The 21,338-nt window shown below is 43.4% G+C and overlaps 2 protein-coding genes across 3 annotated transcripts in view; both read right to left on the reverse strand.

Moving 5' to 3' along the window:
* mpp2b (MAGUK p55 scaffold protein 2b) overlaps positions 1–4,529 on the reverse strand; it is a 75,750-nt gene extending 71,221 nt beyond the window's left edge. The window contains exon 1 of one of the 2 annotated variants that reach the window (XM_048246139.1): positions 4,119–4,529. The gene's annotated coding sequence lies outside the window, so the exon portion shown is untranslated. The remainder of the gene's footprint in view (positions 1–4,118) is intronic. The other variant, XM_048246140.1, reaches the window with a different exon arrangement.
* Positions 4,530–5,647: 1,118 nt separating this feature from the next.
* On the reverse strand, positions 5,648–9,495 carry pyyb (peptide YYb). Its single transcript, XM_048246170.1, has 4 exons — positions 9,424–9,495; positions 8,824–9,011; positions 6,913–6,993; positions 5,648–6,046 (listed from the first exon to the last, which is right to left on the reverse strand). Exons 2-4 carry the CDS (start codon positions 9,009–9,011, stop codon positions 6,022–6,024), a joined length of 294 nt encoding a protein of 97 aa, XP_048102127.1. The 5' UTR covers positions 9,424–9,495; the 3' UTR covers positions 5,648–6,021.
* Positions 9,496–21,338: the final 11,843 nt, after the last annotated feature.

A 21,338-nucleotide genomic window follows, 5' to 3' on the forward strand; every position in this document is an offset into this window, starting at 1 on the left:
ATCACACATCATTGAGTACCTCCAGGCTGCCTCCTCATATTGTTTCTACAGGTTTAGGATATCTCATTAACTAAGAATAAAACCGACAACGACAAAGAGCTGTGCATGCATCCAGTGTTACGTGAGGGGAATTTTAAATATTGTTGTTTTTAAAAACACAGACATAGAAACTTCATTTTGGGGTGCCTTCTTAGATACGAAGTGATGCTCTGCCTCAAATCTAGAGCATACTGTTTGTATTCCCAAAGTGTTTTATTTATCCACTAATGTACAAACAGCTAAACACGGTTTACAAACACACTGCTGTTATTTTCCACCAAATGTGCTGTGTGTCTCACTGCAACTCAAATAAACAAACTAAAGTATTTTTTTGAAAAGGTAACAGGAGTAACAGAAGTCCTCCTCCTGCAGCTATATGCCTTATTTACCCTCTATTTTTATTGGCACCCCTGCTAGAGATGAGTGAAAAAACTATCCCAATGACAAACTCATTGGATAGTAAACAAACTCAGCCTTCAGAGGAGGCACATTTATTCTGAGAAGAAACAAATAATCATCATAAAGAATTAAATATGTTCCACAATTATTGGTACTAGAAAGTTACAAAATGTAACTGAAACTTGTGAACCTTAAAACAGTAACAGAATCACACAGAGGTCAAACATCCTAGTCATTCTTCAATATAGACAATTCAAATGAGAAGGAAATGTATTGGCCTTGGTATGTCAATGGTACATGCCTAGAAAATGCCCATATTTGCAGTTAAAACAATAATTAGAGATTGCCAGAGATTGCAGGGGGGTCCGCACAATGCTGCCACCATGCAGAACCACATCCCTCTGGACCAGAACCAACCATGCGGAACCACATCCCTCTGGACCAGAACGTAGAGCCACATCCATCTGGACCAGAACCAACCATGCAGAGCCACATCCCTCTGGACCAGAACCAACCATGCAGACCCACATCCCTCTGGACCTGTCAGAATGGGCTCAGCAGAACCTTCACACATCTGGACCTCATCCCTGCCCATCTGCTACCTGTGTTGACAAGAATCTCTGCCAAGCGTTTCAGCCTCCATTCAGAGGTTTCAAAGAGAATGAAACATTACATACTAGAGCACTGTGACACCTCCATCCTGACATGACATTGTGTTGTTGCTTTGTTTACTTGTTTATGACATTGTGTTGTTGCTTTGTTTGATTGTTTACTTGTTTATGACATTGGGTTGTTGCTTTGTTTACTTGTTTATGTCTGCACTGCTGTGCTCTGTGAAGCTCAGGACGGAACACAGCAGCAGCAAGAACAGTAGCATGTGATAATGTGACGTGTCACACAAGTGCGATTAGCATGCCGGCCCGTTACCATGGCAACGACCCCTGCGTCTGGCAGAGCTGGACATAGTGAGTGCGGGATGGGGTTATGTTTATGAATGAGACAGCAGGAGACCTGAAGGTGATCAGTGACATCTGTGTGTGTGTGTGTGTGTGTGTGTGTGTGTGTGTGTGTGTGTGTGTGTGTGCGTGCGTGTGCTCTGTATGTGAGCGATACAGAGGGAGAGAGAGAAAGTGTGTGTGTGTGTGTGTGTGTATGTTTGTATATGTGTGTGTGTGCATGTGTGAGTGTGAGAGAAAGTGTGTGTGTGTTTGTGTAAGTCCCTGGTCAGTGGACTTCTGGGCGCAAGGGTTAATAAGTGGAGAGTGTATCACTGACTGGGTGCACAATATGAATCTACATCGCGCTTTGCGCCACGTTGCACCGGGTGCACGATACGGCCCAATATATTCAAATGTCGGAAAACGCCATCAACTGATTTGTTTATGCTTATGTTACACATGCATTAATGTGAACCGTCAGTTAGAGAACCCACAGATCCACACACAGACACACACACACACACACACACACACACACACACACACATATAGTTAACACTAGGAAAAGGTCACAGTCATTAAGTCCCTTCAGCCTCTTCGTGCCACCAATCAGCATTGTAATCAGGCCTTAAATCTTTGTTGCCAATTTACAAAGAATTGATTTTAATTAGTAGTGTGATGCAGTCCTTAACCCCCATCACACACACACACAGACACACACATGCAACATGATGTTGGAGTCACAACCCTTAACCCCCATCACACACACACACAGACACACACATGCACCATGATGTTGGAGTCACAACCCTTAACCCCCATCACACACACACACACACTTCATCTTCCTCTTTTCCTCCTTCATCTCGATCTCTCTCTTCCTGTTTTTGCGATGCTGAGTGAAGGCCTTAGCTTGGGTCAGATCTCCCGGCCCCAGTTGGATGTGGGAAAGCTGCTAAAACAAATTCTGGTGATGTTTCCATTTTTTTTTTCAAAGCAGCAGAGGGATGAAGGAGGAACCGCTTTAATCCCCCTTAAAACAGCATGTCCACAAGACAGCCACTCCCCAGGCTTGATATGCTAATCACACACACACACATGCACACACATGCACACACACACACAAGCACACACACATGCACGCACAAACACACGTACACTCACATGCACACACACATGCACACGCACGCACGCACACACGTACACACACATGCACACGCACACACAAGCACACACACATGCACACGCGACGCGTTACACACACGTGCACACGCGACGCTTTTACACATGCATACGCATGCATCGTACACACGCCGCACACGCACGCACGCGGAAGCACGACGCATCGAGGGCAATACACGCACGCAAACACACACACATACACACACATGTTTTTATGAATACCCAGGCCTGTCTATCTGCCAGTGTGAAGTCCACCTGACATGAGTAATCCCATCTCTCATCTGACTGAGGTCTCATGCAGCGACTGAGTCAGATGCAGCCTCAGGGTGTAGGAGTAGAACAGATGACAAACACACACGCACACACACACAACACACACGCACACACACACGCAGAGAACCTGATGCTATTATCGGCCCAAACTTTGACTGAAGTAGATACGCATATCTACATAATACAGGAGTGGATGTCTACATATAAAACAAACCAAAAACGTTTCCTTCGATTAAATATTGAAGACCATTAAAGGAAGTCGCAAGCATGAGAATTAGTGTGTCCACAAACTCACCACCTCTCTCTCTGTGTGTGTGTGTGTGTGTGTGTGTGCGTGTGCGTGTGTGTGTGTGTGTGTGTGTGTTCTGACCTGATGACATGACCCCTGATCTAACCCTGGCCCAAGTCTAGATAATGCCACAGCTACAGTTAAACCATTCATCAATGACTAATAATCACCTTTAAAACAAACTTTCAATTACACCTTTCTGTTTAACTTTAAAGTCAACAGAGTGATTTTCCCATAAATGTGGTTGATGCTGACGCATAATAAACACAATGCCTACTAGAAAGCTAGCCTACTTTGACAAGCTGGTATAGTGCGATACGCAAGCAGCAACAGCGTGCCCCGTAGTCCGTCTTCTACTACTTCCGTGTTGAAATAAGCCCTTTTCTTTCGTCCCAACCCTGAGAGTGCCGGTTGGTGTGTACGCGAGAATGCAGACTGAAAGGAGAATGGCTAAAATGCAAATGGTAGATATATTGTCCAGGCTATATGGCTATACAGTATGTACCAACTTGAAGATTCCATTCCCCACTCACATTTCAGTGGACAACTCAAGTGACCGCCATAAATTAGTAAGGGCGAGCCTAGAGCGTCGCATGTGAGTTTCAATGCCTAGATTGCAGTGATGCAACATATTCTTTCCCCGTGCAGTGCTGTGCTGTGTGCTGTGCTTTGCTGTGCGCTCCACGAGCTGGCAACCGCACGGCTCGCAGATTTTCCCATATGCGAGGCAAAGCATCGATGACTGAAACACTCGTGGCTATACCTGAGACAAATCAGTGGCGATTCCATGCTTTGCCCATGATGTACGCAGTTATGCGGACCCACAATCAGTTAAACTGACAAACCTGACGAAGCAGCTGGTCTCCACGGTGACTAACGCAAACTATCGCTGATAAAAGCGCTGCTCTGCGTAAAACCGATGGCCAATTATCCAAACCACCGTGGCATCAAAAGGTGCATCAGGTATAGCTTAGTATTTGGATTTCAAAGGAACTCACCGGTATTGCTGCAAGGTTCCGTGGTTCGCTGTGGTAAAAGTGAAGTAACCGCCGTTGACGAAATGTAAAAACGTTGGAACGGATCTTTTGCTCATGTGAAGGGGAAAAAGGCGCTCTGTTCTCCGGTGCGGACCCCGACGGTATTGTTCCCACTCCCTGTAGGAGCCGTCTGCCGAAACGCGTTCCGTCGCTTTAAGGGATTGCTGTGGCGCTAGAGATTGCGAAGATGGATTTCATGACTAAAAAAATTAATTACTTTTAATAAACACGACGTTGTACGACATGCCTTTAACCTTTACAGAAATGTGTAAGCCAGTTAATAGATTTAAATCTTGCTTTGGCAAGGTTTCAATGGATTTGGGTATATTAAGTTAATTTTACCTCTCCATTGCAGTTGTATAGACATATTGTGTTAAATCCCATGTAAATGGGATGAGTACTAATGTAAATGGGATGAGTATTAATGCAAAGGGTGATTGCTGAATTCCACAGGAAAAATAATGAATCTATTTTGTTGTGCGCTTAACCGGTAGATGCAGATGCATTGCAAGGGTGCAATGCTGCCCTCTTGTGGTAGAAACGCCACGTGCAGTTGGCCCTCTGTGCAGGACGCTTGTTTCCAGCAGAAGGGAGGGCTTTGGGTCATAAACTCCATTTCATACAGTGACTCTCAAGGAACTCAAGCGACATTGCCAAGCTGAGAGACCTTATGTCCCAGTCTGACCTGGAAAAGCTTGTCCATGCTTTTATCTCAAGCCGGCTGGACTATTGCAACGGGCTCTTCACAGGACTTCCAAAAAAGACAATTAGACAGCTTCAATTAGTTCAAAACGCTGCAGCACGAGTCCTAACAAAGACAAGCAGAAGAGAACATATCACCCCCATACTTAAGTCCCTGCATTGGCTGCCAGTTTCTTTTAGGATAGATTTTAAAGTACTGCTACTGTTTTTTAAAGCACTGCACGGGATGGGGCCAACATATATATCAGACATGTTTAAATTTTACATCCCCCACAGACCTCTTAGATCACAGAACAGCCAGGTATTATGCATACCTTCTACTCGCACCAAACAGGGTGAAGCTGCTTTTAGCCACCATGCAGTCCAGATATGGAACAAACTCCCTGAGCACATTAAGACTGCTCCAACCATTGCCACTTTTAAAACCCAATTGAAGACCACCCTCTTCTCTATGGTTTTTTCCTGTTTTTAATTCATTTTTATTGCTTTTATTGTTTTTACTTATTCTACTATTTTATTGCTTTTTATTGTTTTTACTTATTCTACTATTTTATTGCTTTTATTGTTTTACATATTTTACTACTGTGATATATTTGTGATATGTTTTATACCTGCTTACTTTTATTTGAGGTAATGCCTGAGCTATGTAAAGCACATTGTGTCTACCTGGGGTATGAAATGCGCTATATAAATAAATTGCCTTGCCTTGCCTCACCTCCTGTTCAGCTCTAAATCCTAAACAACTCAGCAACCAATCACACATAAACAACCTGAACCAAAACACCAGGTACAGCATTCAATAATAATGTTTATTATTCCAGATTTATCTCCATAATAATTATTTACAATTATCTTCAGATGAACTGTGAAAACACACAAAAGGAATACAAGCATTGAGAGAGAAAGAGAGAGAATCTGTATGCATTGTGCATTGCTGGAGGAACACAAAGTTTGTTGACTGTTTGTTGGGCGCTGGTTCGAGGTGTGTTTTCTATCTGCTAAATAAACTCATTCTTCTTGGGGTGTTGGGGGAGGTTTGTCACACGAGAGGACATGAGAGGAGAGGAGAGGAGAGGCTCTTCAGACAGACAGCAGGGGTCAGATCAGGGAAGGACCAGGATGGGGGGGCTGGGGGATCTGGGGGGCAGAGACTGACCGCAGATCACCACATCAGGCTGTCGTCAGCACTGCAGGAGAGAACAGAAGCAAGAGATCATATCTCATGAGATTTATAATGATCTAGAACATCAAAACATCATATCTGATAATGAAATTTATGATGATCTAGAACATCAGAACATGATGATCTAGAACATCAGAACATGATGATCTAGAACATCAGAAGATTGTATCTGATCATGAGATTTATGGTGATCTAGAACATCAGAACATCATATCTGATTATGAGATTTATGATGATCTAGAACATCAGAACATGATGATCTAGAACATCAGAAGATCATTTCTGATCATGAGATTTATAATGATCTAGAACATCAGAACATGATGATCTAGAACATCAGAAGATCGTATCTGATCATGAGCGTTCCAGGCTGTGCTGTGATGTCCCAGTGCAAAAGCCATCACTACTGCAGGGTCATGAGTTGAAGAGTAGTAATGTAGTAATGTTGGTTTAGAGCAGCGGTTCCCAAACGTGTTGTCCCGCGTCACTCTCTCACTCACTCACTCACTCACACACTCACTTACTCACTCACTCACTCACTCACACACTCACTCACTCTCTCACTCACTCACACACTCACTTACTCACTCTCTCACTCACTCACTCACTCACTCACTATATCGGGAAAATATACAACGGCATCAAACGCAATTTAACCAATCATAATCAAGGACCGGAACTATCCATTTTATAATGAGCTGCATGCCACATCTGGCCACCTGCATAATGCATGAGCAGGTGACAAGGGCTGGGCAGAGTGACCAGGGCTGTGCAGAGTGAGCAGGTGACCAGGGCTGTGCAGCTGGGCTGTGCGCGGCAACTAATGGACTCTAATCGGATGTGTGTGTGTGTGTGAGTGTGTATACTCACCGTGGTCTGACATCCTGTTCAGAATTGTCTCCAAACAGCAGCTCTGCTACTACAGCCTCTGGTGCAGCTCTCTTCCCATACCTACAACAGTCACACACACACACACACACACACACACACACACACACACACACTCACACACACACACACACACACACACACAAGGCACAGTTCTGTGATTTACAGCTCACTGGCTAATGCACACACTATCCACTCATACACACACAAGTACACACACACACACATACACACACACACACACACACAAATGTACACACACATAAACACACACGCACGCACACACACACAAATGCACACACACACACACACACACAAACGCACGCACACACACACATTCACACAAACGCACGCACACACACACGCACACACACACACACACACACACACAAATTCTACTATCACCACTCTTACTGGAAACTCCTACCAGTCAAATCTGGTCATTAGAAAAGTGCTACTTTTACCATCCTCTCATGCTCAATAAACTCTTTTCCCTTCATAGAGTTTCACAGCCAGTTGACCTTCTACAGCCCGTTTCAGTGGGAAAACATTCCATCTGTATTCTAGAATCTGAATAATTCTGTCTCAGTCCTTCATCTGATGCACAGCGCAGACATTGACCTCAACTTTTCATAAAATCGAGCTTATTCTAAGAGTTTATTCTAAGAGCTTATTCTAAGAGCTTATTCTAAGAGCTTATTCTAAGTTCATTAGTTGTGTATTCCCGTCCAGACATGTGTACAGAACATATCAGTCACGTAATGTAATTAGGTTGATGTCTCCTACTGCCCAAAGATGGCTGTGCAAATCCCTACACAAAATGGCTGATGCTCATATTGGCACTGAGCCAAGAGAGCAGGCTGATGTTGGTCCCTCAGCCTGGTGGTGCCCAGGGCTGCTCTGGCACTCCTGTGGTTGGGCCAGGTGGCACTGCATCGCTGGGCCCGCAAGCTCAGCTGGCACCAGAGACGGGCAGGGTGAGCCCACTTAATGAGGGTCTGTGCTTTCGCACAGCAGATGATAATGGTGCATTAACTGCATCCCATGCAACCCCCCACCCCACCCCACCCCACCCCTATCTGCCTCTGTTAACAGCCACACACACGTGTGTGTATGCATGCTGACGTCTATGGTATGCCATCACGGTGAAACACTCCTTCTCAGTTTGAAATTCAAAGATGTGTTCCATGGCGTGGAGGCACAGTAATCTAGACTGCAGACATCTCTGTGGGTAGGTTACAGAGCCTCTAATCTGATGAACCTGTAACTCAATCATAATGCAGATTGCGGTATGTCCTGATATTAAAGGGCACGGGGTAGTTACTGACTCTAATTGAGTCTTGGTATTCCATTTCCTCCGTGACTTTATAAATGAAGAAGAGATTCAACACTGTAAAGACCTGCAACAGAACTTAGAGAGAGGGGGGAGCGAGAGAGAGAGAGAGATCTAAAGTTGTCTGGAATACGATTTATCTTCATTACAGCTCTTGCCGGTGATCTCCGCGTCGTCATTAGGCCTCGTGCTACCGTTTTATCTGGCCCCTTCTGCAGTGCATCGCTGTAGCCGCGAGCCTCTAAACTCAATCCCGGTATCATTATATATTTCTTTATTCTTATCATTATTATTCTGACTGGTAGGTCCGCCTGGAGCAAACTGTGGAACACCTGAGTAGCCCACGGCCATTTGGGCCTTTAAGTTTGTTATCCAAAGTAACAATGTTATGGGCAGACAACACCATCATATAGCCTATACTAAAACCATTTATCAGGGTTTCGTTCCTATCGCCTGCCCTAAATAAGCTGTGCTAGACAGACAGACAGACACACACACACAGAAAGAAATTCTGTTGAAAGGCACAGTATTCAGTCACCTCTACAAAGCTTTGGGCTCACCTCTGTCTGGTGATGAGGTTGATATAGTGTCTGAGGGCGGTGTGGTATTTAGCCATCTCTTCGGGACCCACGTCTCCGGCTGGAGGTTCCGGCTTGGGCGGGTAGGCGTCCGCGAAGGTGTTGAGGCAGACTAGGACGCACAGAACCACCGCCAGAAGAGCTGTCCATGATCTCAAAATACCTGCCATCTGAGAGGGAAGAACTTTAACGACATAGCCTATAGCCGACGTGTTGTTTGAAATGTCTCCTCTTAGAAAACTAGCCTATATTGCACCTCTTGTTTGGTAGGCTATGGCTGCAGGATTCCAAAACAAGACACGTATTAGCAGCCCAGTTGGCTATCTTCACATTTTCAAAAAGAAAATGTTTAATTGCATGTCAAATAAAGGTTTACACATTTAACATTTTACCAAAACTCCCGAAAGAGGTCCAAAATGACCAGGTGTGCAGTGTTCCTTAAACTTTTTGGGAGAAAATTGAACACTTTCTTCTCTTTAATAGCCTATTTAGACTCGTTACAGTCTTAACACCCATATTAGATCTCATCAATGTAATGAGCAGATGGACAAAACCCAGAGAGTTTAGAGGAAGGCTACTTACTGTTTGGATGCGATGTGACCCGGCCGGGGAGTGGTGATGATGAATTATGCTGGGCTGTGTCGGTGTCTGGTCTACTGGCCGAATCTTGAGCGTATTTATACCTGCGCCTCCAGGGACTATGAAGAGAGAAAGCGCGCTAGACCCAGCCCTACTGAGGTCTCTGCCGCTCACCTCCCCTCCCCTCCCCTCCCACCGTTTTGCCCCTTCACACATGAATACACTGATCATCGGCTCCGCGTGTCTGGGACTGGCCCAACATGTCTTATCAGCTCATAAGATATAGTGCCTATGGCTAATGGTTAGAGTTGGTTCACCTTTTGGTACCCACAGTGCATGTCAATCAACATAAAATGCAATTCCCAATACAGTCACACATACACTAAGAATTCTTAACCTGATTTTCGACAAGCTTTTACAACGTCAGTCTTCATTTTGGCACATGACGTTTCGACCTTGCGGTCTTCCTCAGATTCACTTGCAAACACCTTTGCAAGTGAATCTGAGGAAGAAAATAAACTCAACAAAAGAATACCAAGGAGTGTGCGAACATTTTCCCTAAAAAACCTAACTGGATTTAAAACCTTCGTTTACAACAAATATATGCTTGCTGCAGTTCTGAAACAAATTGGTAAGACTTAACTGCACAAAATGAAAGTTTAATTTCACTGCTGGTTAGCCCGTGGAAGTCTAAAACGGGACCTTTTACCATTATTTTGTCTGGTATTGACGGGTCAATTCTTCCTCAGTTGTAAAATACGGTCGCTGTCCACACTTAACAAGTGCTGAAGTTTCCACGGATCCGTTTTTTTAACATTTGGATCCGAATACGAAAATGCCCTTTTGGCACGTTTGAGATACTTTGTTAATATGTAAGTGCAACTCACTAAACTGTAATACTTGACTCAGAAATGTTTAGATCAAGGTTTAAATTAACTGGCATAAATGAGAAAATAAACTCAACAAAAGAATACCAAGGAGTGTGCGAACTTTGTTCCTACTGTTCGTTATTTATAAACGGGGCCACCGGAGGGATTTTGAGTGCTTCAATCAAAAGTTGCACGACCCTCCCCTGCCTGCCAGAAAATTTTCATCGACCCGCCAACAGCATCTTCAAAAAAGACATGACCCTCCCCGGCCAATACACGGGTTTCCCGTTTACCAACAAAACTAGATGCGCGCGCAGCTTTGAGGCAGAAGACGCTTGGTGGCCGTCCACAACGTTATAAACTTAACCTAAATAGTCGGCTGCTGTAAGCTACAATCGGATTTTTTTGTATACCCCTGTTGTCTCAATGATAATAACATCTCATTTCAGACTATTTTTTAAAGTTTGACGTTCATTTGGATTATTAACATAACATCGTATTTTGTCATTTTTGGTGAAGACATGCATTCCGTTAGGAATATTGAACATATCTAACATTCCCTAACCATCGTAAATTCGAATAGGTGCAGTTCTCAGCTCAAAAAATCATTTTATTCTTTTGCATTGCTCTATACTGCTCTATGGTGCTTTCTGCCTTTAGTTACATACGCATGTTTTCGTGATGGTCCATAGTAATCCATGGATTGTCGACACTTTCCGCCCACGTTTTTAATCGTAATGAAGACACATCGACTTCCATTCTAAAATCAACCTCTGCTTTCTGATCTTACACATCACACTTCACCAAGATGGTGGCCATTTCATTACATTTACTCACTAGCGTTGTGGAAACACAATAAGCATGGAAACTAAATGCACACTTCCTGCAACTGCATTAGCCTACTTGAAATAAGTTACTCCTCTAGTAAGTATTCACAATAAAACATTGAGACCATTCAACAAAGCACACTGAGTAATAACTAATTCAACACATCAACTTATTGCTATGGACTCGTCTCTAGGCTTCCTCAGTCATTGTTAAGCTATCCAAAACTCAATTTCTCAGACGAGCGTCAATTTTGGAGCTTGCTACACTCCTTCCTTCTCAAATGACTTGAAGAGGCCGTTTGCACAATTTCATAAATAATCACAGGGACCGAAAAATACCTAACATGCCAACTTTGTCCGGGTTTATCATTTTAACTTTTACCCGCTGTCTTGCCGTTTTAATATTTTCCCGTTGAATATCACATATTACTGTATATGTGAACATTAGTCCTGCATTCTGGCCTGTCTCTGTGTAGTCCTGTTGTTAACCCTTGCCCTTCCAGTGAAACAGATGTATTCAAATCATCGTTTTGCTTGCTTGAATGCGAACTCAGAGTGATGTTAACCTATGCCTATTTAAATTGTCGTGAGAGACGTGAGACCACGATTCATTGGCGCTTGCAATGTTCGGCCGTAGGCTATGTCTACGTGCGCACCTGCCAGGCTACTCAGCTACGGGTAGACAAATAATTCCCCCTGTATATTCACTCCAAGTTGGCCTATCATAACTTACCAACTCTACTCTCTACACTGTAGACCATAAATGGCTATTATATGACCAATGTATTTGTTCAATTTTATGAAGCAGAATTACGCACTGCTACTTGGAACGTAACACATTTTTGTTGGCAAGGAGAGAGAATGACAGCGATTAACAAATTGCACTTGTTGCTGGTTACCAATAAATAGGGCCTACTATATATTTTTTTGCAAACAACAAAAACAGAAAGGATGGAGACAGCAAAGCTAGAGATGGGCAGGAACAAGGTCAATTGGTAGAAATGCTTGTCAAAACGTTAGGAGATGGATGTGTGGATGAATGAAGCATAAGTATGCTTTATGTTAAGCATGCGCACTGTTTAAAGTTAGGCTACACGGTAAACTACAAGTAAACCAAAGTTAAATTTAGCTTTTTTAGGGCTGGATGAAGTTAACCAAATGGATATAGGCTGTTAGGCGTGAATAAAGTAGGCTTTGTTGCTCCAACCCTTCCAACGTTAATGGGGACGAATGTTGACATTTCCCGTATTCTCCCGAAATCTCCCTTATTTTCATTGTTCAATGTTGACAGAGCTATGAAACGAAAGAAAACGTTATATGGCGACAGAAATCAACAATCAAACAAGCCACTTTGATTTTTTGCTGTTTTCATTAATACAAAAGATGGGTGACGCCCCCTCCTAGACATAAAAAAGTTAGGTGACCCTCCCCTCAACAAAGAATAAAAAGACATGACCCTCCCCTATTTTCCTCCGGTGGCCCCGTTTATAAATAACGAACAGTCCCTAAAAAACTTGACCTTTTTTTGTTCAGCACCTGGGATGTGCACAAAGTCTCCTTGAAAGTTTAAATCCAGTTAGGCCTACTCCGTTCCAAGAAAACACATGCCTATGTATTTGGTGATTCGGAAACGGACGTCAATGGGCTCCTTTCTTTCAAGACCAACCTGCAGAGCAAATTAAAATTTGCTAACAGGATTCTCTGGTTTCACTTCAGACACAGACAAGACTAGACAAGAAAACCACAATGGCAATAAACCATTTACCTTTGTAAAACTTTAGAGTAGACGATGATTTGTGTCTAGAAAGTTGTTTACACTCCCATGATGATAAGCAGGAGGATCATTATAGGTTACACGACAAATTGCTTTAAAGAGTAGGCTGACCTGCCACTGGAAGGTCAGCTGGAGTAAACGACAGTAGAAGATCGTTTTTTTTTAATTATTTTGGAGATCGACAAATGTAGGTGAACTTGCGTTATAATTAGTTGTCCGTCTCTCTCTTTCTTTCTTTCTTTCTCTCTCTCTCTCTCTCTGATCTAGCCAGGTAGTTTAATTGTCGAAACTATTGCCATCACCAGGTTTTATGTTTTATTACATTGTTATAGGCTACCATACACATGGCAATAACAACACGATAAAACTAAGCGCTACATATTAGCTGCATATTTCTATCAGCAGCGTCAGGTGCTTTTCCTAATCAGTGCGTCAGACAGAACATGCTTTAGTCCATTATCGTTTCTGTGCGCACATCCGGTGTGCTCCGTGGTCCAGCGACACTCAACGTAGGTTCAGTTTTACTAGCCTAAACAGACCGGCCTTATGTGAGGTGAAAGACTAACCTATCCTCCCCTCTCTCTGTTTGCTACTGGGGGACGTGGCGATGCCCATTTGCGCAAAAGGACGAAAAAGGGCGCCATCCTTGTTGACTGTCTAGTCATCCTTTATTTATCAGTGGGCTACACTTTATACCTACAGCACTGGGGCCTGCCCGCCAATGTCAGTCAGTACTTTATTGCGTCTCTATATTTAACATGGCAATTTTGTGCTTTCAAAAAAGACTTCGATTTTTGTTTAATTAGACCTGAAAATTGCTTTGCACTTAAACGCAGTTGGCTACAACAACCTCTCCAGTGCTGGCCGGTGGCAAATTAGCCTATCTTGTTTTTCTATCAGTCCTTCAATTTCACACCTTCCTGTTCTGATTGCAAACAGCACATTCATCAGAGACTGAAACACTGAAATTGCGTGTAATGGTTAAGTTCAAACGTAGCACTGTGCCATATCATCAAACCCTGTCTGTCCCAGGCAGAACTTGTGCAACATTCTGCCCTCAAAGGACAATGCATCACTGCCTGTGCTGGCCATAGGCTTTAGCCTCGGCTAGTTTAGTCCCTCAAAGTCAATCAGAATAATTGGAATTGTATAAAAAAAAGAATGCCGTTTCGCCCGTCGTTGCTACAGCACGATCTATTTGAAAGGAAGCCAACAGCCAGTAGAATCAAAACCATACTTCAGCTTATCGGTTCACAAACACCGACAAAACGGTTGCTGATAAGGGCTGGGTTTGAGAGTTTTGACTAACATTCACGCTACATTATCTGTTCAAACAAGCGAGCCTGCTTTAGCGGGGAGTTTACCACGCCGGGAGCAGGGGCCCGTGCAGACGCTTGAGTAAATGTGTTTGGAGAGTAAATGTTTTAGAGAGACGGAGAGGGCTCGAGAGATCCACCGAGCTACTTTATTGCGTCTGATGGTTGCCCGTTTAAATGCCAGTGTAGGCTACTGAGAAAGTGAGGGAGTGTACGATGGCCCATTTGAACTGACATTGATTGTTACAAATTGTGTTGTGTGTGTACATTATTAAAAGCATGGTCCAGAAAGAGCGGTTGATCAGTAGGGCTATTATGCTAAAAAGGTTATCGCAATCGCCATAAACAACACAGAGCGCAATTGTCGATTGTCAGTCTAGAAGACACGAGCATTGCATTTGACAACCACTTATTAGCGTTAGGCTCAGAATTTCAGCCCATTAGCCCAAGGGCAGAATGGTTACATAGAATGCCCCAACATACACACACACTCTCTTTCTCTCTCTCTCTCTCTCTCTCTCTCTCTCTTTTGGGGGTCCACCTTTTTGCTTGTATGGTGTTGAGGAGGGAGGGAACTGGGGGGGTATGGGGTGTGTTATGTTATATGTTATATGTGTGAGGCTGTGTACATCCTGCATGGAATGTGATGATGATGTGTGTGAAAAAGAATATCCTTATAGGACAATAAAGACTCTACTATATACTCTCTCTCTCTCTCTAACACACACACTCTCTCTAACACACATACACACACACAGTGCTTCCCATACTGAAATAAAGTTAGAGTTAGGGCCATGCGAAATAACTGAGCCCCTTTTCATCACATAGAGAGAGAGAGAGAGAGATACTGACTGACACACACAGACACAGACACACACACACACACACACACACACACACACACAAAGTTCCGGAGCAGCGTTCAGAGCGGTCAGTGCAATATTAGAAGGGAAATGACTTGACTTGTCGCCCTGTCTTATCTCTGCGCAGAGGAAGGAGAGCTCCTCTAATGGCTCTTGAGTGGCTTTCAGGCAGTCCGAGATGTTTGCACCACCATAAACAACTTGGGCTGGGGGTTACTGAGTAATAAGTTAAGGAGTTTGGGGGGAGTGTGTGGATGTGTGTGTGTGTGTTTGTGTGTGTGTGAGTGAGTGAGAGTGTGTGTGTGCCATGCAGCCATCAGCCTAAAAAATAAAAGCAAATACAGGCAGTCAATCAAATGCAGCATTTACATGACAATGACTAGGACATAAACACAGATTTCCCTCGAGTTGTCACATCCTGCGTCCACACAGCTCACTGTGTGTGTGTGTGTGTGTGTGTGTGTGTGTGTGTGTGTGTGTAAGAGAGTGAGACGGAGAGAGAGAGGGGGAAAGGGCCTCAGTTCTTTTACATGTCTCTTTTACTTCCTTCACCAGACAGACTGATGGAGAATCATGTGCTGGTGACCTGCTCTGAGGCTTCAGCAGCAGTCCTTTAACACACACACACACACACACACACACACACACACACACACACACACACACACACACACACACACACACACACACACCTTCAGCAGCAGTCTTTAACACACACACACACACACACCTTCAGCAGCAGGCCTTTAACACACACACACACACACACACACACACACACACACACACACACACACCTTCAGCAGCAGTCCTTTAACGTGATATAGAGCAGTGGTTTTCAAAGTGGGGGCCGCGAGGGGGTGCCAGGGGGGGCGCAGCAAGTTGGAGGGAAAAATAAAAGCAAAAACAAATACATTTGAAAACTGTAAAATATACCTATTACTATGAGGGTTGTTATACAATGCCATTATAATAATTTGTCGCATATCTGAACATTATATTTTCCATGATAATGACTGGGAATAATAGAGTGATAGGATTATTAGGATTAGCTTAATGTATTTTTACATTTGCCGTAGTATTGTCGATAATAACACATCAAGGGGGTCCTTGGCCAGAACCTAGTGGTATTTGGGGGACCTTGTCGTGGAAAAGTTTGGGAACCCCTGATGTAGAGCAGAGGTTTCTTTCAGCAACAGTCCTTTAACGTCTAGAGCAGAGGCTCCCTTCAGCAGCAGTCCTTTCACGTCTAGAGCAGAGGCTCCCTTCAGCAGCAGTCCTTTCACGTCTAGAGCAGAGGTTTCTTTCAGCAGCAGTCCTTTAAAGTCTAGAGCAGAGGTTCCCTTCAGCAGCAGTCCTTTAAAGTCTAGAGCAGAGGTTCCCTTAAGACTACTGAGGCTAAATTTAATTTCTAAAAATCTTCTGCGGCCACACATTTATTGACAACTCTGAGTCAGGACTAAGATGAAGCAATCGTGATGCAATTAACTAAGCCTATTACAATCAAAGATTCTAGAACAGAGCTCCGCTCTAGAATCTTTGATTACAACCACCACTCCATTATAACAGAGAGGGTTCAAGCGGAGCTAGTAATCAAGGATCTTTGAATATAAGACACTTCAAAGTCAAAGTCAAAGTCTGCTTTATTGTCAATTTCTTCACATGCCCAGACATACAAAAAGATCGAAATTACGTTTCTCACTATCCCACGGTGAAGACAAGACATATTTTACCAATTAAGTCCACAGACAAACATAACATTCAAGTAAACAATAAAAAGTAAATAAGAAGGCACATACAATGAAGAAATAAGAGCAGCAAAATTGTGTTGAAATTGTGCAATTGTGCATTGACAGTCAATATAATAGTGCAAAGTCAGGCCAATAAATGGCTGAGGTAGTTTTGTTTGACCTAAGTATGCAAGTGGCATAGTGGTGTAAGTTATGTAAGAGCAGCAGAAGTGTTGTGTTTTCAGGACAACAGGACAACAACAACAAGTTGCAAAGTGTACAAGTGGAGTAGTGCATGTGGAGTAGTGCAAGGCAGCCATTGTGGGTCCAAAGTCCAGGATGTTATGTAGCTGAGGGGGGAGAGAGTTCAGCATCCTAACAGCCTGGTGTATGAAGCTGTTGGTGAGTCTGGTGGTGCGGGAGCGCAGGCTTCTGTACCTCTTCCCAGGGGGCAGTAGATCAAACAAATTATGAGCCGGGGTGACTTGCATCACTCAATTGTGGTCGCCTTTGGCGGGTGAGGTGGGTGGTGTAAATGTCCTTCAGGGAGGGGAGTGAAGCACCAATAATCCTTCTAGCTGTGTTCACTATGCGCTGCAGGGCTTTCCTGTTGTATTCAGTGCAGCTTCCGCCCCACACAGCGATACAGCTGGAGAGGATGCTCTTAATGGTGCCTCGGTAGAATGTGGTCATGATGGCTGGTGGAGCACTTGCTCGCCTGAGTTTCTGCAGGAAGTAGAGGCGGCACTGAGCTTTCTTCGCCAATGATGCAGTGTTGGTGGTCCAGGAGAGGTCTTCACTGATGTGCACCCCCAGGAATTTGGTGCTGCTCACTCTCTCCACCACAGCACCGTCGATGGTCAGTGGCAGGTGTTGGGTGTGACCTCTCCGGAAGTCAACAACAATCTCCTTGGTCTTGCTGACGTTCAGCAGGAGGTTGTTGTCCCTGCACCACGTGGTCAGAAGGTCGACCTCCAACCTGTATTGAGTCTCGTCGCCCTTGGTGATGAGACCCACCAGAGTTGTGTCGTCAACTGACAAATGACAATCACATGAAATATGTTCCGGACCAACATCAAATGAATGTCAGTTTGATGAATAAGCTTACTGTATATTTAATTGTAGTATTTCAACCTTAATTACAAAATGTAAAATAAAAAAGATAATAATGTCCAGTCCACCTCCTACACTTTGGGAAACACTGGTATAAAGATAAAAGGGGGGAAAAAAACCCTCAAAGCCCGAGCAGTCACATGGCCTAATCTCTATCTATCTTCTAACAGTAGTAAAATAGCTTTGTAGTCTCAGAAGTTCTGTGTGTTCCTCAGGTAAAGGCTGTGGATGGGCTAAGTTGGTCGTGAGTCCTGGCCTGATAACACTCCCATATGCACACTGATGGCTGCAGGCATAAATCAGCTCTGTTTCTGCTACTTTACGACGTCACCTGAAATCAATGGGTATTTTACCAAAGGATCAATATCCACTTTCATCTGACACTTTGACAAGCTGCGCAGCTGAACAGAGATATTTACCCTCTTTGTGACAGACCACCCTGCGCTAGCCGAGGAGCCAATTAAGTGTGTTTGATCCGATCCTCCACTTTGATCTGGACTTGGAGGGTTTGTGGTGGTTAACACGTGTGATCTAAAACACTCTTCAGGGCACAGGAGCAGCCACGGACAGGCAGATTAAATAGCTCAATCAGGAAGCAAACTATGCACCTCATATTACAGTTTTTATCAGTAGCATTGGTGCATTTCTCAAATCATCATTAATATTTGCAGTAAGTATATAAATATAAAAATAAATATACAACAGTAAGTGCATTTTCCTCAAAACAATTTCTGTAAACTGCACCACAATGGATTACCTGCAAAAGCAAAAGCTTACTTTTTGCCTCATGAGCCAATATGTATGCCAAGCAACATGTCAGTGTTATCCAAATGGAAAGTTCCAGTGACACTGTTATGAACAAGATGGCCAAAGGGCTTAGCTGTGTAATGCACCTCACCATCTCACCACAGGGGTCCCCCAGGGCTCAGTGCTGGGCCCCCTTCTCTTTGCTATCTATACCACCTTCTTGGGACAGATTATCTGTTCGCATAGCTTCTCATACCACTGCTATGCAGACGACACATAGCTCTATCTGTCCTTTCCACCTGATGACCCCTTGGTTTCAGAATGGATCTCGGACTGCCTCTCAGACATAGCTACATGGATGAAGGCACACCCAGGCACAGTGTTGTTCCTCGTTGGTGGAACACACTGCCAGTTCCTACAAGGGCAGGGACATCCCTCTCCATTTTCAAAAAACTGCTGAAGACCCAGCTCTTTAGAGAACATCTCCTCTCATAGCACCACTTACAACAAGTCTTGTTGATCCTAGCACTTACCACCCGTCTTGAACTGACACTCAACTGTTTAAAGACAGCACTCACTGATACACTTATTCTTACTGTACTCTATCGTTTTTAAATTGTCCTAAAATTGTTGAGAAAATTACTTTAAAACTTAACAGTTACCATGTTGTTAGTCGCTTTGGTTAAAAATGCGTCAGCCAAATGTAATGTAATGCAATATGACAGTTAACTATTTTTTCTAACAGTAAAAAGTTACACTTAGGTGACTGTGGAAGATCAGACAGGATTCATATTTACTATACAGCAGGTATTTCTGAATAAAAGCATATGCGAAAGCAACTGCGTGGGTATATGTGATTAAGCCTAGTCCTGGACTAGTAGTGATTAAACCTAGTCCTGGACCCTAGTCCTGGACTAGTAGGATTAAGCCTAGTCCTGACTAGTAGTGATTAAGCCCTAGTCTTGGACTAGTAGTGATTAAGATTAATCTTGGACTAGTAGTGATGAAGCCTAGTCTTGGACTAGTAGTGATTAAGATTAATCTTGGACTAGTAGTGATTAAGCCTAGTCTTGGACTAGTAGTGATTAAACCTAGTCCTGGACTAGTAGTGATTAAGCCTAGTCCTGGACTAGTAGTGATTAAGCCTAGTCTTGGACTAGTAGTGATTAAGCCTAGTCTTGGACTAGTAGTGATTAAACCTAGTCCTGGACTAGTAGTGATTAAGATTAATCTTGGACTAGTAGTGATTAAGCCTAGTCCTGGACTAGTAGTGATTAAGCCTAGTCCTGGACTAGTAGTGATTAAGCCTAGTCCTGGACTAGTAGTGATTAAGCCTAGTCCTGGACTAGTAGTGATTAAGCCTAGTCCTGGACTAGTAGTGATTAAGCCTAGTCCTGGACTAAAGCAACTGCGTAAGATGATTAGTTTAGTCCTGATCTAGTAGTGATTAAACCTAGTCCTGGACTAGTAGTGATTAAGCCTAGTCTTGGACTAGTAGTGATTAAGATTAATCTTGGACTAGTAGTGATGAAGCCTAGCCCTCCTGTTGTGTTCGTTTTATGTTTACTAGTTTTGTGTTCCCGGTCAAAAATGACCGCTGCATTATAACTTGTTATAAATCCATAGTAGCACACATATTATCATCTAATGTTTTGATAGACCTTTGCATCAACTTGGGTTCTATTGGATATTTTTGTACTTCCATTTGCTATTTATGGCCTGCAGGCCTCACTGATCTGAGCTCATGCAAGTCAGAAAGGGGAATTTTCTATTTGGGAAAGGTTCCAGTGGGGGCTGGCATATAAGCAAAGAGGGGGAGTGAGGGTGTGTTTGTGTGTGTGTGTTTTAATGTACAGAAGCACATATACAGTCCATCTGATCAATACATTTGTGACTGGACCCAATTTTATACATTGACCATTTTCTCACCCATTCACTTCTAATGGCCGGTCATTTTTGATCGGAAATACACATGGGTGTTCTAAAGTTAAATAAAACACTCAAATTGTTATAAAAATCAAAATTTGTTTTGTGTGTTCAGATGTCCTGTGTTGACAAAGTAAAGAAGCCTCATGGTAGTCAGAATAAGTTAACAATATTTTTGAGAGAAAAGAATTGTCAATTGGTCACATTTGACCACGAAATTTCCACTGAATAATAATTTAGTGCAGGCCCAGACTAGGCGTCATTCATGTACTGCTACTTAAAAACGGCAGAAAGCCGCTCTCATTTAGCATGGGGACTACTCATGTGGAAACACACTCCTGGTCACGCAGTGGCCATCTAGAGCTGTGTGAAACGAGAAGAGATGGGTAACATTAATCAAAGCGCTTAATTACTGGGCTTCCCTGAGCGGCACTAATAAAGCTGTGCGTCTCTGCACATAATTACAGCCATTTGTCTTTCTCATTCTAGATGTAAGTGTGTGTGTGCGTTTGTGTGTAGTGATGAAATCTGGAGCCATGAAGCTTAATTATCCCTCTTTTCACCTCAGGTGGACATTTCACTTCCCAAATCCATCATCTGGGGTGTCTAATCATTTGAGCTGCTTTAGATTGCGACCATACTTGACCACAACACTAGACTACAGATCATACACCTATATGACCAGGTAGAAACCACTGACTGTATACTGCGTGTGTGTGTGTATACATACAGACTATTGCTGAAACTTGTTAG

Source organism: Alosa alosa, chromosome 6 (assembly GCF_017589495.1).
Source record: "Alosa alosa isolate M-15738 ecotype Scorff River chromosome 6, AALO_Geno_1.1, whole genome shotgun sequence".
Classification (NCBI taxonomy): Eukaryota; Metazoa; Chordata; class Actinopteri; order Clupeiformes; family Clupeidae; genus Alosa; species Alosa alosa.

Bases quoted from the DNA above. Each gene is read 5' to 3' on its own strand.
- pyyb (XM_048246170.1), bottom strand. From the start codon at position 9,011: ATGGCAGGTATTTTGAGATCATGGACAGCTCTTCTGGCGGTGGTTCTG. The intron at 6,994-8,823 runs GTGAGCCCAAAG...TGACTGTTGTAG, and splicing joins AACCTCATCACCAGACAGAG to GTATGGGAAGAGAGCTGCAC. The intron at 6,047-6,912 runs GTGAGTATACAC...TCTCTCCTGCAG, and splicing joins GAACAGGATGTCAGACCACG to TGCTGACGACAGCCTGATGT.